The following is an 18,400-nucleotide window of genomic DNA, read 5'->3' as shown; positions in this document are numbered from 1 at the left end:
ATGCTATCAAAACCTGATAAGAAAATAATGCTACACCGCATTAGTAGAAATTTCCTGTTGTTATTTTCATGTAGATAGTGTAACTCCAACTTGGCTTCCGATGCTCATCGATACTCTAGTTATTTTATGGAAATTCATTGACTACTTCTGTCAAGCCTGGTTAGTGGCATACTGATAGTGATGGAAGCTAATCAGCTCATGCCAACATCAAGTCGCTACAATTAAATGCAGTCTGATGTCTCACACATGATAAGTCTGCCTAATTGAATCGTAAAGCGATAGAATAAACAATAAAGTGCTAAAATCTCAATATGCTAGTTATTCCTTCTATTATTATTCATCCTGGAATCTACCATAAATTCAATGGTAACACAAAGCACTTTCGCATTTGCGTTTGTAAGGTTTGAGAGTTTTGATTACTGCAACGTAACCAACCTACCTGTAAGCCACTAGCTTGACCGATTTGAGTCATCCGGTCTGAATGAGCGCTATGGACTATGCCATTGGTGGATACCTGCATTGTATGAACAAAACTAAACTTCTGAAAAAATTCTTCATTGAATTAAAAACTATTCGCATATGAATTCTGTTATTCACGCTGCCAGAAAGTCTTTCCTAAAAACAATCCAGTGAATCACTGAATGTAACTTGCATCATTTCAACCGTTATGATTACATATATATAACACTTGAAAGCTACAATAAATGGTGCGTAAACTAATCCATCAATTCTTTTTTCGTTAAGTAAAATTTTATTTTTCTTATCAACAAAAACTTTCAAAAGTTATTTCTCCTCGAGCATAGGTTGCTCGATCAATATTAATCCTTCACTTTGTGATTTATAAATTAACTCTACTCGGTCTCGCAATTTAATTTCATTCATACCTGAACTTGGCAGCAACACAAATTGCAAGCATTATGAATTTATGCCGATGGCATGCTGGAAAGCCGAGTGCCAAAGCTAACGATACGGTTGTTTATGGCAGTTTTCTCATTACTCATTATTATTATCGATAATAGAATTGAAGGATTATTGTTGGTTTATAGATTAGGTATATAGATGTCATAAATATTTAGAAGGCTAAAGTGGTGTATTGCTATGCAATCACAGTAGCGCGGCTATAAGTGGCTGCCTTAAGAAGAGCGCGTCACGCGCGGAGTAGCCCCGTACGCTATATACAATGATCGACTTACTCTCACACTCTCATTTGCATAAACCTCATCAGCTGATACAAGATTGAATGAGCTCGATAATGTGCCTTCCACACCAAAGAGCGCAACCAAGTTACTCCTGGCGTCTTGAAGAGAAGAGATGGAAGCTCTAGTAGGTCTTAAACGAGATGGAAACATGAGTCTAATAGTAAATGCGTCGGAATATAGAAACGAGACTCGGTCATTGGAGGTGATGGCAACCTTGACAGTCATCTACTCGGTTATCCTTGTCATCGGATGCATCGGCAATATTAGCGTCATCTGGGTGACCATCAGGTACTGCCCCGGTGTGAGGACTTCTGGTATGAACATCTACATAATGAACATGGCTGTAGCAGATCTGATGCTGACTCTATCCGCTGTGCCAGATGTAGCACAGTTTCTAATAGACGATGGCTGGTTGCTAGGCACGGCAGCATGCAAAATTTTAAGATATATCATGGTTATGAGCTTGTATGTATCTATACTTTCACTGTTGACGGTTACCATGGAAAGGTGAGTGTTAACAACATATTAACTCAAAACAAATTGTTTATTTCTTAGTGAAGACAGCCAAATACATGAGTTGCAAGACAAACAAAACTTGATTAAGAGGCAATAAACAGCTTATAATAGTCTGTTGCAACTCAAAGAGATAGTTGTCTGAAAATTAAAAACACGAAATTAAAATTAGAAACTAAAATAATCAAGTCTTGATTTAAACAATTGATGGTGAGCAAGCGGTTTCGATTTAATTATTGGTGGTGGCTGGGGAGGAAGTGAAAAGGCATGAATATAAATATAGCAGCAAGAGACTGAACTCTTACAGTACAGCCAGGCTACTCTGCGATGAGTGGTGACTACTGCGGGCTACTTGTAAGATATGAAGAGCCATTATAAGACTGCCTATTAGCTACTTCACCTTGACTCACTAATCAAGCAGATCACTCATCTGTGATATATTTATTCTGTTAAAAGTAGAAATGTAGAAAGACACTAAACAGTTTACAGAAAAGGCAGTTTATAGCTAGGCGAACTTATGCTTTCTACAGAAGAGCATAAGTTTGCCGTCTCTTTCAGCGTTTGCATCAGACGGATCTGTGCCAGTAACTATCAATTGTGTTTTATAAGATTACCTGCTGTAAAATATTTGTACGGGGAGCCGTGTAACGAGTGTATCAGCTAATCTAATCTAAGAAAGATAACTAAACCTTCTGTGAAAGCTATAGCAGACAAGATGTTTCTAGCTTACTGAAGAGTTGAGCGCGTATGACAGCTATAAGCAGGTTGACTGACACTAGGTTACACATACTGTACGTGTAAGCTAGTCACATCATAAAACGAGGAACTTTCTGTACAAACTTTGACAAACTGCATATGAGGTGGGAAACAACCATACTGCTAGACCCTGTTGATATGTTTTTATCACTTCCCTAGCCAGCTGGTGAGGTGTATTTGTATTTGTAAAGCATTATCCGCAACCTATTCATGTCAATAGACCGACAAAGTATTAATACCGAGTGATAAGATACATTACACAAGCTATCCTTTATATAATAGTGATATATGTGTGCTGTAAAGCAGAAATGCAACCTATGCAGAGAGTAAAAAATAAAAAAACTTTTGAAATATTTTTTCAAATATTTGTTTTCGCTCACCTATTTTGTAAAAACCAAATTTGAAGGGGCAACTAAAGCCATTTAAATGAATATTCAAGACAACAGTCTACCAAATTTTGCAGTATGATGAGCTTCTCACATTGAATATAATTAAATGGCTATTATTAAACCTGTTTACAATACAAGTTGATTTATGATATTGAAATTTTTTAAGAATTTCTGAATGTTGCATGTTGGAAATTACTTTGAATGTTGAAATGAATTTTTGATCAGACTTTACATCATACCTGTATAAGTTGATCGAAAGCGAGGCTTGACTGTATCTATTAATGAGAATATTTAGTGAGTGCATGGATCCTTAATTTTGCATAAATACTATATATGGCATGTACTTATAATGGTGCTGCTGCATCCTTTACACAGGAAATGTATAAAGTTGTGGCCTCGCATTTGCACTATTGTGTGCTTACTATAACTCACACAAATATTGTTGTTTACATGTCCAAACATTCACAAGCTACAAATCCTACTTATACAGGCAGCTATATACCCTAGCATCCAGCCATGTTTAAGTGTATAAGACAGCCGAAATATTTAGTCTTTCTGAACTATATATCACCAGTTATTTGTGTTAAAAAAGGACAAGAATACATAAATTTTGTATGATTTTATCGCTAAGATTTTCTTCCATACGCTTTTCTTATCTACTAGATTTTATAAACAATACTCTAACTGTTACGTCGTTAAACAGTGTTTAATGTAAAACATTTTTTACTAAAAACTATTTTAAGACACGAGAAATTAAAATGTCAAAAAAACTCAATTTTTTCTTTGCTAGGAAATTAAAAATGTCAAAAATTTGACAAAACTTCAAAAAGTTTAACACAATAGCTGGAAAGAAAGAATAACAACCTATTTGCTAATCTATATATGCTAATCTCAATGTTTATTTGTCTGTCTGTTTGTCTGTCTGTGTAGTTATAGTGACCAAGTTTTAAAAACGAAAAATCTGCTGCACACCGAATTTGAACTCAGAACCTCCAGTTATTTATTTAGTATACTCCGCTGACCAACTGGCTATACTAAGGAATAAACCGTGCTAATACTTACTACACCTGCCAATCTTTAATGACTTCACGCTTGCCGAATGCGTAAAGCCATAACAGAAGAATATTTGTCCATATGTAAAGAAAAATGCTTCAACTATTGCAATCAGTATAGAGCTGTTACAGTAGTAGGCACCGTAATCGGTATGGTATGAATTACATAAAAATAAAAAGCGTAAATAAAAATAAACTCAGTACACAGACATACACACAGTACACAGACATACACACAGTACACAGACATACACACAGTACACAGACATACACACAGTACACAGAAATAAACACACTACACAGAAATAAACACACTACACAGAAGTAAACACAGAACACAGAAATGAACACAGTACACAGAAATAAACACACTACACAAAAATAAACACACTACACAGAAGTAAACACAGAACACAGAAATAAACACACTACACAGAAATAAACACACTACACAGAAGTAAACACAATACACAGAAATACACACAGTACACAGAAATAAACACACTACACAGAAATAAACACACTACACAGAAATAAACACAGAACACAGAAATACACACAGTACACAGACATACACACAGTACACAGAAATAAACAAACACCTTAATTTAAGTTAGAATGGTAAATGTATATGTTGGTTGAAAGTAAATTTTCTGCGCAAAAACTTTTCCTTACCTGTGAAATGCTGAGCATTCAGTAGTAGCTAATAACCGTCAACTATTGCTAATGTTTAATTAATACAAAGCACATCTCATTCCGCGAAAGTGTAATGTAATTAGGAGGAATAAATTGTAACTCGCAAACATTCCAATAACATCACAAAAAATGTACATTACTAAGATTAAAATAATATAGAATTTTCTTTTGCTCACTATATTGGGCTTATTGAGTCCTATAGTTCAACTGTATAGAATTATAGAAATTATTGGGTGGTCATATACTTATGCTAATGTACGTGTACACTTGTATATTTCCTTTTGTTATTTTCAGGTCTGTCGCAATCCTTGCTCCGTTGAAAGCGCACAGTTTTCTGACAAAGGATCGAATTGTTATAGCAGTTGGCAGTATATGGTTTATTTCCATAACATGCTCACTCCCAATTGCTGTGTTTAACGAAGTAGAAGTCGTAGAAGGAGGCCCCCTTTCTTTCTGTAAATCAAGTCTACCTCAACACATATATAAAGGGTATAAATTTGCTGAGTTCGCAATGTACTATGCGATGCCTCTGCTCGGGCAGATTATCATGTATATACTCATCTCTCGAAGGCTCAACAAAAGCACGGAGATACTCAAAAAGTCCATTGATACCACCGCACAAGTCTCCTTGACTGGGTCTGCAAAAGTCTTAAAACCTCAGTCAAAAAAGTCTCGTAAATTTAACCGAATGTTTCCTGGTGATTCGGTGACAGGGCGTGACACCTCCAGAAGCAATAACACAGTCGAGTCACGACGTCGAGTTGTGAGAATGCTGACAGCTTGTGTCACTGTATACTTTGTAAGCTACACACCGGCGCAAGTGATGCTTTGGTATGAAACCATCAGCGGTAAACCATTTCAAAGCACCTGGCTTTTAAAATCGGCCTTGTACACCCTCGGCTACATCAATGCTGCTGCCAATCCCATAATCTACTGTATCTTCAGTGCGAGCTACAGACAGAAGTTTGCTGTCATGTATGGCTGTACCGGAGATACAAAGCTTCAAGCAAAACGTCTCAAACAGACAGACTCGACAGGGAAGAGTGGTGGCTCCATGCGCACTTTGTCGACAGGAGTTCGAGCAGAGGCAAATATGGATGCAGCCCAAGAGTTACATCGAGCTGATGAAGATACTGCCTTGCGACATATTGAAAAATAAGTCGTTCTTAGTTATCAATCACTTTTAGAAATATTTGAATACGAATATTGACAGTCAACAGATTACTGTGGAACAACAGTGATATAGGATAAATATTTTCCCCAAAGGAAAAACCTTGACTGACTAATTGGGCTTCATGAGATAAACATGAGTCACCTTCAAAACTGTCTGTACTACTATTGTCGTTGTTATCAGCATCGCTATCGTCAAGCATCTACCTGTCCTACAACCTATCTTGCGTATATGTGGCGGTGCGAAAAGTATTGCTGTGATGCAATATGTTTAAGGTCATCAATCTTTTGTAACTTTATGATATAAATTAACTTTTATTGTTGGAGCCAATGCTAGCATACATAATATATGGATACTCCGGTCTGTGTTAGTCTCTGTAGTTTATACATAGCTGTAGGGTTAATCACCATCTCAGAGCGAAGGTTGCTTCAATGTAAACTACAAATAAACAGCAAAAAAATGGTACATATCTAAATCATGGTGATAAATAGTCAAACTATAATGCTATGTTTAATTCTTGTAAATAAAAATGTAGCCTGTGATGCTTAACTGTTTACTATTGAATCGAAGCTCACGAGGAAAACTGAAGGAGGCATTTAACAACAAATACAACTTTGATTTATGACAGGAGAGAAAAATTATATATGGGGATATAAGGGGATATGAGGACATGATAGAAGAAAGATAGGATATGAGGACATAATAGGAGAGAGATAGGATATGAGGGCATGATAGGAGAGAGATAGGATATGAGGACATAATAGGAGAGAGACAGGATATGAGGGCATGATAGGAAAGAGATAGGATATGAGGACATAATAGGAGAGAGATAGGATATGAGGACATAATAGGAGAGAGATAGGGTATGAGGACACAATAGGAGAGAGATAGGATATGAGGACATAATAGGAGAGAGATAGGATATGAGGACATAATAGGAGAGAGATAGGATATGAGGACATAATAGGAGAGAGATAGGATATGAGGACATAATAGGAGAGAGATAGGGTATGAGGACACAATAGGAGAGAGATAGGATATGAGGACATAATAGGAGAGAGATAGGATATGAGGACATAATAGGAGAGAGATAGGATATGAGGACATAATAGGAGAGAGATAGGATATGAGGACACAATAGGAGAGAGATAGGATATGAGGACATAATAGGAGAGAGATAGGATATGAGGGCATGATAGGAGGGAGACAGGATATGAGGGCATGATAGGAGAGAGACAGGATATGAGGGCATGATAGGAGAGAGATAGGATATGAGGGCATGATAGGAAAGAGATAGGATATGAGGACACAATAGGAGAGAGAGAGAGAGAGATAGGATATGAGAACACAATAGGAGAGAGAGATAGGATATGAGGACATGATAGGAGAGATGTAGGATATGAGGACACAATAGGAGAGATATAGGATATGAGGACATGATAGGAGAGATATAGGATATGAGGACACAATAGGAGAGAGATAGGATATGAGGACATAATAGGAGAAAGATAGGATATGAGGACACAATAGGAGAGAGATAGGATATGAGGACATAATAGGAGAAAGATAGGATATGATATTACTAAGAAAAGTGATATAGAAACATAAGAAGTGATGTCTACTGCACTGATCCGGAAACAACTTGACAGAAAGTGGTAAAAATAATGTGGAGTGCAGTACAATATCTTGGAAACCAAGATAAACATTTATCCGATTACGATCGGAGTATTTTGCAAAAGACGCTTGTTAAGATAAAATTTGAATACCCGCCTGTCATCATAGAAGACAATCAATGTTACCAAGACGCGATGCTTAAGACTTCAATCAGGTCAATCATGGACGCAAGAGAAATATAGTTGTCAATTATTTATCCAAGCCTCTAGATAATGTCAGCGCCATCTAGTCCTTTCATGCTCTTAACCATTCAGGAGATCACATAAGCTTTATAAGCACGCAAAAAATTGATGAAATATAGATTTACCTGCATGCGGCTGAATAGCTACACGGTGATATAATCGAGACTGGCTTTAGCTTTTTCAAGCTGATGCATCAGGTTGTAGAATTGAGACAGGGAGAGCTCTGCAAACACGTACAATCTAAGTTAGCTACTTGTGGCAGAGTGGAAGAAATAAGCAATAGTATTCACTAAAAACAAATAAATATACACTAGACATTAATATAACGTAAACCTCTTCTTAAATAAATGCCACTTAACATGAATAATTTATGTAAAGTTTTAGCATTGTATTAGGTAAGGAATTCCATAGAATGTAAAATGTCAAGCTGGTGCAAGTTTTTAAATTTGATTTAAAAACAAGAGTTCCGTAGCTAATCCTAAAAATATCATTTTCTCTATTGTCTTGGGAGACACTATTATACTTGGGAGAGAAGACGATGTATAAGTGTATCTATATTATATATACTAGTACTCTGGCAGTCTAGTGTGTCATGAGAGGTCTCTATTATATATACTAGTACTCTGGCAGTCTAGTGTGTCATGAGAGGTCACTATTATATATACTAGTACTCTGGCAGTCTAGTGTGTCATGAGAGGTCACTATTATATATACTAGTACTCTGGCAGTCTAGTGTGTCATGAGAGGTCACTATTATATATACTAGTACTCTGGCAGTCTAGTGTGTCATGAGAGGTCACTATTATATATACTAGTACTCTGGCAGTCTAGTGTGTCATGAGAGGTCACTATTATATATACCAGTACTCTGGTAGTCTAGTGTGTCATGAGAGATCTCTATTATATATAGTAGTACTCTGGCAGTCTAGTGTGTCATGAGAGGTCTCTATTATATATACTAGTACCCTGGTAGTCTAGTGTGCCATGAGAGGTCTCTATTATATATACTAGTACTCTGACAGTCTAGTGTGCCATGAGAGGTCTCTATTATATATACTAGTACTCTGGTAGTCTAGTGTGTCATGAGAGATCTCTATTATATATACTAGTACTCTGGCAGTCTAGTGTGCCATGAGAGGTCTCTATTATATATACTAGTACTCTGACAGTCTAGTGTGCCAAGAGAGATCTATATTATATATACTAGTACTCTGACAGTCTAGTGTGCCATGAGAGATCTATATTATATATACTAGTACTCTGGCAGTCTAGTGTGCCATGAGAGATCTATATTATATATACTAGTACTCTGACAGTTTAGTGTGCCATGAGAGGTCTCTATTATATATACTAGTACTCTGGTAGTCTAGTGTGTCATGAGAGATCTCTATTATATATAGTAGTACTCTGGCAGTCTAGTGTGTCATGAGAGGTCTCTATTATATATACTAGTACCCTGGCAGTCTAGTGTGTCATGAGAGATCTCTATTATATATACTAGTACTCTGGCAGTCTAGTGTGTCATGAGAGATCTCTATTATATATAGTAGTACTCTGGCAGTCTAGTGTGTCATGAGAGATCTCTATTATATATAGTAGTACCCTGGTCGTCTAGTGTGTCATGAGAGATCTCTATTATATATATTAGTACCCTGGTAGTCGAGTGTGTCATGAGAGATCTCTATTATATATACTAGTACCCTGGTAGTCTAGTGTGCCATGAGAGGTCTATATTATATATACTAGTACTCTGGCAGTCTAGTGTGTCATGAGAGGTCACTATTATATATACTAGTACTCTGGCAGTCTAGTGTGTCATGAGAGATCTCTATTATATATAGTAGTACCCTGGTCGTCTAGTGTGTCATGAGAGATCTCTATTATATATATTAGTACCCTGGTAGTCGAGTGTGTCATGAGAGATCTCTATTATATATACTAGTACCCTGGTAGTCTAGTGTGCCATGAGAGGTCTCTATTATATATACTAGTACTCTGGCAGTCTAGTGTGTCATGAGAGGTCTCTATTATATATACTAGTACTCTGGCAGTCTAGTGTGTCATGAGAGGTCTCTATTATATATACTAGTACTCTGGCAGTCTAGTGTGTCATGAGAGGTCACTATTATATATACTAGTACTCTGGCAGTCTAGTGTGTCATGAGAGATCTCTATTATATATACTAGTACTCTGGCAGTCTAGTGTGTCATGAGAGGTCTCTATTATATATACTAGTACTCTGGCAGTCTAGTGTGCCATGAGAGGTCTCTATTATATATACTAGTACTCTGGCAGTCTAGTGAGAGATCATCAGGTGTCACGATAAAGAGCAGATAATGAGTAGCTGCACAACTGTTCAGAAATACTTAAAAGGCAATTGATTGGTGCAGATGTCAGAGTGACAGTCTACCAAGCTGAATGTCACAAAGTGGAGTTTCGGTGAAATCAATCTTTTATGCTAATATCTAACCCTGGCTTCGACCAGACAGACAAACAAACACCGCTCTTATTATAGTAAAAACATTTTTTACTATATTTTAGACATATACAATATTGCCTTTTTTTCTTTACAGCGTAGACATTGCTGTGAAGAATAGAAGTGAAAAAATCAATTTAAATTGAGATTGAAGGTGTGCGATCTCCTTAACTTAAAGTACAATTACTGTAATCATGGACCCTAAACCAAGTAAAAAAGATAAGAAAACAGGAAAAAGTTGTCAATAAAAGCCGATAATATTACAGTTACTGTACAGTTATTTAATTAAAAAGTTATGTTTAGCTTTTCATTTTGAAAACCAAAGTGGCGATTTTGGGAAGATCTTGGAATATATTAAGTTATTTACAGGTATTATAAGCTTCGCATACTATAAAATATCTACAACGTAAAATTTTTTGGAATGATTTATTTCCTTTGTAGGGGTGTCTACTGTAATGATAAACATATGTATATATACCTCTAGCTATTATTCCTTTATATGGGCGTCTACTGTAGTGATAAACATACGTATATATACCTCTAGCTATTATTCCTTTATATGGGTGTCTACTGTAATGATAAACATACGTGTATATATACCTCTAGCTATTATTCCTTTGTAGGGGCATCTACTGTAGTGATAAACATACATATATATATATATATACCTCTAGCTATTATTCCTTTGTAGGGGCATCTACTGTAGTGATAAACATACATATATATACCTCTAGCTATTATTCCTCTGTAGGGGCGTCTACTGTAGTGATAAACATACATATATATACCTCTAGCTATTATTCCTTTGTAGGGGCGTCTACTGTAGTGATAAACATACATATATATACCTCTAGCTATTATTCCTTTGTAGGGGCGTCTACTGTAGTGATAAACATACATATATATATACCTCTAGCTATTATTCCTTTGTAGGGGCATCTACTGTAGTGATAAACATACATATATATACCTCTAGCTATTATTCCTTTGTAGGGGCGTCTACTGTAGTGATAAACATACATATATATATACCTCTAGCTATTATTGCTTTGTAGGGGCGTCTACTGTAATGATAAACATACGTATATATAACTCTAGCTATTATTCCTTTGTAGGGGCGTCTACTGTAGTGATAAACATACGTATATATACCTCTAGCTATAATTCCTTTGTAGGGGCGTCTACTGTAGTGATAAACATACGTACAGTGAAGCTCGGTTAACTCAACCTTCACGGGACCAAGCGAAAGTGTTCAAGTTATCAGAGTGTTCAAGTTATGAGAACACTGTTACAAGTGCATGTATTTATCAGTACATATTCAAACTATATATAAATCAAAAGCATTGATTCCTTGTTGCAAGTTAAGGAGCCTCTCATGTAACGTTTTAACAATTTTTATCAGAAAGTTTAAACATTTTCCTATTACTTGAGATTTGTTGTTCGTGTTAGGTGATGTGACTGTCAAAACGTTTTCAGATTAAAATAGGCAAAACCTGATCGCGGTTGAAACGCTCAGAAAAAAGACATATTTTTCTTTTGAGCGTTTTAACAAAAACCAGTTTTGCCGATTTTTCTTTAAGTTTATCTGACGGTTACCTCGCTTCTCCTTGCTTACGGAGAGAGGGGGTGTGCGATCTCCAAGCGGATGTTTGGTAAAATTTGATTTTTTGCACACCTTTAGAAAAGTCGTTAACAAAAATATTTTGCAGATAGTCCCACGACCAAACAAGAGTGAAACGATTGATTGGGAGAATTATGATAAATGCACATGTGCACACAACTCCCGAAAAATTATCCGTTAACCGCCGTCACCAAACCCTTGCAACGAAATCCTATCAACAAATTTAACTATTTTTCAGTAAAGTCGTTAAATATGATAATGATACAAAACGCATATAAACCTATTTAAATATGTTACCAAGCCTTTGAAAGGTTACCGCAAATTCCTAAAACTAACCCATCTGATAGGATTATACACAAATAGACAGATTTTTTTGGACGAAAGTCGCCACAAAACGCTTGAAAAGCTTGGATTAATAAAAGTTAGGACCGGAAATTGAAACGCCGGGCGACAGAGAATAGAACGATAAAGTCTTGCGCATTTCACGAAAAAAAACGTGCACTTTTCACCAGTCTATAGCGTTGTCGAATTGCCGACGGTTTCGGCAATTAACATAGGAGTACAGAAATCGTTTCATTCTTGCCGATTTCAATTTTTTCATTTTCAATTTCATTTGCCAACATATTTGAATACTTTCGCATTCTAACTGATGTCCAACGCAGTGTCAGTAAAGCAAATGACGATGATATTTTTTAACGTTTCTTATGAGATTATTACAATAATTAATTATAAGTTTGGATGACTACGGAACAATGACTATGCAGTACAGATTTTCTAAAAATCTATATAAATATCACAACTTCGTGATATTGTTAGCTATGCCATTTTGAAATGTAAAAAAATTTGTGCTTTGGTTTTATATTATTACTATATTACTATATAAATAATATTGGTTATTCTAATAATATCAGTGCATTTTACTTCTAATATTGGCCAATATTGCATTTCTCTTTTTGCAGGAGGAGAGATATAAACATATAATATTTTCCTTTCATTATTGCTATTTGTTGTATATAATAACACCCACACCCAGTACATTACAGCTACCATTGCAGTTATCCTATTTGACTGCTAATATTGCATTTCTCAACCATCAGTACCCTTTTCTTTTTTCCAATATCACTTTAGTCGTGGGCTGTATGACAGTGGAATTTCTAGTGTTAATAATGACGCCTAAGAACTACTAAAAGTTGATGTTTATCTCTATGACTTGGAATAAAGTGATATTCTAAAGCGGTAACAACCGTCTCGGTAGCCGTTGGGCAAAAAACTGTTTGAGTTAACGATGTTAAGGTCGAGTTATCTAAAGCAATTTATCATTGCGTGGGAATGGAACAAACAAATCCGTTCGAGTTAACCATGTGTTCGAGCTATCTGAGGGCGAGTTATCCGAGTTTCACTGTATATATAATTCTAGCTATTATTCCTTTGTAGGGGCGTCTACTGTAATAATAAACATACGTATATGTAATTCTAGCTATTATTTCCTTTGTAGGGGCATCTATTGTAATGATAAACATACGTATGTATAATTCTAGCTATCCAGACTGAGCATGTCAAAACAGATGACATTCTTAGTAAATCTATGGCAATCTGAAGATATTGCTCAACATTAGGCTGTGAAGATAGACATACAAATGTGCAGCACTATATTTATATCGTACTAGCAGAGGCGTATAATCAAAACAATGAGAGCATAACTCCAAAGACAATTTGGCACTCACCCATATTCAAGTTCTCAATGCTGCCATCTGGGTTGGAAACTTTTAGTTTAAGTTGTACAAATGTGCTGCCAAGCCTATCCAGTTCACTGCTTGCTGCCGCCACTAGGGAACAAAACAAGTAATGAAAATAAAAAAGGACAAGATAGAAATAAAAATAATTTTGAACTATTTATTGCATGCTTACCGCCAAACTTCCATTCCATATCAATCAGTTGTCCGGCAGTGATAGTTGCCGGTGAAGAGAGGGAATCAGTTGCCTCAGCTGGTCCACTGTATCGACCCTGTAAAGCGGAAAGAGCCACTGCCTAGCAGACTAATACCCTCAGTGAAGGAACTATCGCGACTTAACACCTGAATTGCGGGACAATGTGGCCCCCATGCATACCTCTGACTAACCAAAACATCTAGTTGCATTATGGCAGTTCAATGCAATGACTTCATATCGAATGTTCAAGTTTTGTTTGTCCCACTCCCACTGACTCCACAACAAAACTTACTATGGCAAATTAGAACCAATGATAAAAGGAAACAAACTTACAATAAGAAATTCTTTTAGAAAAACTGCCTTTTCAGGTTGTAGACCAAGACTGATCAAATCCTTGTCTATCTGCTCGGGCCTGAGAAGATCCCTGGACATCTCTACAGGATGAATAGAAAGTATAACAACCATTCCAGACCACAGGCTAGGTTAAGTGCAGCGACAAGACACATATTCAAGAAATGGCATTATTAAAGGGGGCTGATTTGAGAGTAACTTAAAACTGGTGTGGAACTTTCCGGTAAGATAACATAACTCTCCGATAAGCATTTCAATTATCATGGCGGACACCTTACTGTCTAAGTAGACCTGATAAATTATTGTACAGTGATTTTATCAAGAATCTGTCCGCTTGTTAAAAACTACATAAGCAGCTATGCCCTCTACACACAATGTCATGATGTTCAACAACCTTACTCGCTTGAATTCCTTCTATGCTTGCAGCTGCTGCCTGCAGACGCGCAGTTTCTATACCACATTTAAAGGCTAGTGCTTCCAGGATATCCGCTTTATTAATCTATAATATTGAGGAAAACATTAAGACACAAGTAAAACATTGAGTTGTACAGTGGCAATGCGCAACCATGAGCATTGTGGCCAAAAGGTAGCGTAAGCATTTGCTACAGCCACCAACTATCAACAGCGAAGCACTAAACAATATATGATGATGAGAATAAGTTAAACCATAAGTCACCATCTAGTCATGTGCCAATCTTTAATTGTGCAAACTGAACAGTTTGTAATAACTACAGTGTTCACGCAACAAAACGCTGCTATATCTCGCACAGTAAGAAAACTTTAAGTGTTAATAAATCGCTCATCATGAGTAAACCTAAAATAATAACAGTTTAAGCTAAAAATAAAGATAAAATTTTACAAAATGGAATCAACTCCAACAGCTACTAGAATGACACTTGAACTAAATAAGTAGATACAAGTGAAAAACTTACTCGCTGGAGGGAATCAGAGCAACTGGTTGCTATGACATCCTTGAAACTCTAAAACAGACAACGTATGATAAAGGAAAATTTTTTAGCTTTCTCGGTTTTAGATTAAACAGAACCGACAAATTTCTCTCTCCTTCCCTTTACCTTTTTTCTTCCTCTCTCCATTTTGGCTTCCTAGGCTGCACCCCACCCTGCCTTTTTATCTCCCTTCTTTCTTCTCACTAATACATTCCATTCCATGCCACATTGGCATCTCTTTCCCTTTCAATTTGCTTTCATCCATCAAACCTTTCAATTTCTCTTTCCTTTTATGATTTTGCTTCCATCACTATTCCCAACTCCTGTTCTCTGTCTTTCCTCTTCACCTTTACCTCTCTCTTCCCAACTCTGCTTCTGTCGCTTACTTTCCACATCTATTTATCTCTTATTTTTTATTACCTAATCCCAACTCTTTTTCTTCTCTTTCCTTCGTGAATCTCTTCTCTTTCCCAACATCTTTCTCTCCTTTTCTTTACCTTACATCTCTCTCTGCCCCACCTCTATTTTTCCCACTCCTCTCCAACTTCCCTCTCCCCCCTTCTCACTTCTATTTCGTCACTTCCTCCCCCACTTCTACTTTTTTATTTTTTTCATTCCCTGCCTATTTACATTTCTCCGTTTATTCATTCTCATTTTATCTCTAGCATGCTATAAAAAATAAGTAAACTTACTTTATGGACTAAAGTTACAGGAAGGTCCGAAGTTCCAACTGTGAACCTAAGCACTGCTTAAACATATGTAATCACCAAGGTAATATGTTAACAACAAAGAACAACTAGCTAAAATTAAAGTAAATAAAAATGATATAAAATAAGTGACACCTTCAAATGGCAATGATCTCATTTGATTCCTCATAAAATAAGTGAGAGCTAACTAGTTTAGTCTAAGCTGCCTCCCTCAGGGTTATACAGAAAACGACACAATACGAAACTTTTAAAACTAAAAGAAAAAGTCTAACTACTTAAAATAAAACCAGTGCACCCTATGTGTACACTATGTGTACCCTAATGCATCTCTTGGATAGTGCCGTTAAACTCCCAAAAAATCTTCATGTGCACTTCACAACCAGTTGAACCAGCAACTGTTCGTTAATGAGTCAGGTTGTCAACACCTCCCCGATGGTACGTTATAGGTAAGTTAAACTAAATAAAATTCATAAAAGTAGTAAATAAAAGCACAAGTTGAGCAAAGTGCAAGTTGAATAGATCATTTCCACAGTCACCTGATAAAACGGGTCAGGCAACACAGATAAAATTTACGAAAAAGACTTTCTACCTCTAAAGCGAAAGAACAACTCCTTATTAGAAGTTTGTGGCACTGAGAAGGGCCGAAGAGAGGATGGGAGCAAAGGCTAAAACTACACTAGCAAATCAATCAGGGCTTATGTATCCAACTAGAGAACTCAAATTATGTTGTGTTTCAATGGCTAACTAAGGCACTTGCCGGAATAAATACGGGCTAAAATGCGCCTGCTAAAAGAATTATAAGGCACCGGCTACCTTGAACTTACAGCAGAAAATCCTCTGAAATTAGAGAAGGAATATTTGTTGGTTCTTTGTTTCATTATTAACTTTTCTTTTATATTAATTAATGCATTACAAAAATGTAACTAAAATTTTGTATCATGTATTTACTTGTAAATAGCGCTTGTTCTGTTAAAAAATAACTACAGTTTTGACCGACAAATTTCAATAGCTTGTAACCACCAATCACACATTGAGTTTGCTTCCACTCGCTTATATAAACTGTAGTATTTGCATTTGAGAGGCAGTCAAAATTTGGTTAGTATGGTGAGACATACTATGACACTATTATAAATTTATTCAAATGTAACACATATTTTGTAACTTAGACAGTTTGGATCAGAGGGTTGCGCTAGTACATGTATATACACAATCTGCTATCCGCTGTGGTATATAAAGTCTGAATTGCGGCTCTTGTTGGGGTTGCGTTGGTATATACTCAAGTCTGCTATCGGCTGTGATATAGAGTCATACATCAGCTCTTGTTGGAGTTGCCCTGATATTTGCAATAAATTATCGGCTGTGATATATAAAGTCTGTATTATCAGCTGTTGCTGGGGTTGCGCTGGTATATACACAGTCTGCTATCGGATGTGATATATTTAGAGTCTGAATTGTCGGCTCTTGCTGGGGTTGCGTTGGTATATTCAGTCTGCTATTAGCTGTGAGATAGCGAGTATGTATTAAGAGCTTTTATGCTGTTAGTTTCAAAGTGTGGTTAAATATTACAGGTTCCTCGGCTACTATAACCTTTACTTCACAGAATTTAACAAGAATTAACCTGAGCACACGTGTTTTTTTTGTTCAGTTAACCCATAAAGTAAGTTTGTAGCACTTAGCAGTAAGAAAATTGTTAAAAAAGCCGAACCAATTAAAAAAATCCATCGATCACGTAATGCATTTGGGACTCAATGCGTTGTCGTGTCCATGAAGAATATGAAAATACAAATGACTATAAGTGTTTAAAACTTGTTAACAAGCTTTGAGCAGTTTAATTAATGATCAGAAAACCATCGAAAGTTAAATATCTTCTTCACATTATCACAGTGGGCCCAGGTGGGGCTTTAGAGTGATATGTTTACTGGGGCTTGTGTCTGTGGTTTGATTGTCCTTTCTGTTATAAGGTTTGGGAGGTGATAAAATAGTTTGTACAAACAAAGTTACAGAACCGGTGGAAGGGTTTGTGATGGAGGTATTAAGTCATGCGGATCAATAATACGGTAACAACACTGTGAAATGGTTTGAGACAAATGATATGAATGCATGCTCAAGACAATCAGTGTTCCCATACTCGATGATAAATAGTATCAATCGTAGTTACAAGCAAGTAATTTTAGATAAGGCTACCACAGAAACTGACCACATTTGTAACTCTATTTGGCTGCATTTTTTGCCAAACGTAAAATATAGGATATACTTTCTTGCAACAAAATAAAAACTAGTAGACATGAATAATGTTCGTTAAACATCTTACATCAACTTTCATTTCGTTGAAGAGTCTCACATGGCTTAGCAATGCATCTAACATGATGACTTCGACTGCACGCCTATGTAAACCGAAGTTGGCTAGCCAATTTCTTAATGTTTCCGCATGAACTTACGTAACCACAGTTCTTATACGCAGTAAAGCGATGAAATGATTTGTCATTATAGTCGCAACGTTTGCTTTGGTATTTGAGGATTATTGGCAAAAAGGCGTGTTTATGAACACCACTCCGCAGCAAAAATTATTCAGCATATGTTCCCAAAAGTCTGCTTTCAGCAATACATAAAAAATATTGTAGCATTTTGCCAAGCGGTTATTTTTAATTTTAAGTATGTTTTACAAGTTATTTAAACACATCAATATTTGTTTTGTATGCCATAAACGCATACGCTCAATAAGTATCAACAGATTCA

The 18,400-nt window shown here is 36.3% G+C and overlaps 2 protein-coding genes across 2 annotated transcripts; one reads left to right on the top strand and one right to left on the bottom strand.

Moving 5' to 3' along the window:
• The first annotated feature begins 1,311 nt into the window (after positions 1–1,311).
• LOC137402006 (neuropeptide receptor 15-like) lies at positions 1,312–5,791 on the top strand. Its single transcript, XM_068088506.1, has 2 exons — positions 1,312–1,706; positions 4,900–5,791. The coding sequence occupies exons 1-2, from the start codon at positions 1,312–1,314 to the stop codon at positions 5,762–5,764; spliced, it is 1,260 nt and encodes a 419-aa protein (XP_067944607.1). The 3' UTR covers positions 5,765–5,791.
• Positions 5,792–5,893: 102 nt separating this feature from the next.
• On the bottom strand, positions 5,894–18,130 carry LOC137402354 (COMM domain-containing protein 7-like). Its single transcript, XM_068088854.1, has 8 exons — positions 17,976–18,130; positions 14,943–14,990; positions 14,410–14,509; positions 13,993–14,093; positions 13,639–13,735; positions 13,455–13,556; positions 7,758–7,855; positions 5,894–6,214 (listed from the first exon to the last, which is right to left on the bottom strand). The coding sequence occupies exons 1-7, from the start codon at positions 18,027–18,029 to the stop codon at positions 7,776–7,778; spliced, it is 582 nt and encodes a 193-aa protein (XP_067944955.1). The 5' UTR covers positions 18,030–18,130; the 3' UTR covers positions 5,894–6,214; positions 7,758–7,775.
• Positions 18,131–18,400: the final 270 nt, after the last annotated feature.

The sequence above is a fragment of the Watersipora subatra genome, chromosome 1, assembly GCF_963576615.1.
Source record: "Watersipora subatra chromosome 1, tzWatSuba1.1, whole genome shotgun sequence".
Taxonomy (NCBI): domain Eukaryota; kingdom Metazoa; phylum Bryozoa; class Gymnolaemata; order Cheilostomatida; family Watersiporidae; genus Watersipora; species Watersipora subatra.
Note: the sequence above shows the minus strand (reverse complement) of the source record. Positions and strands in the feature narration are given on the sequence as shown.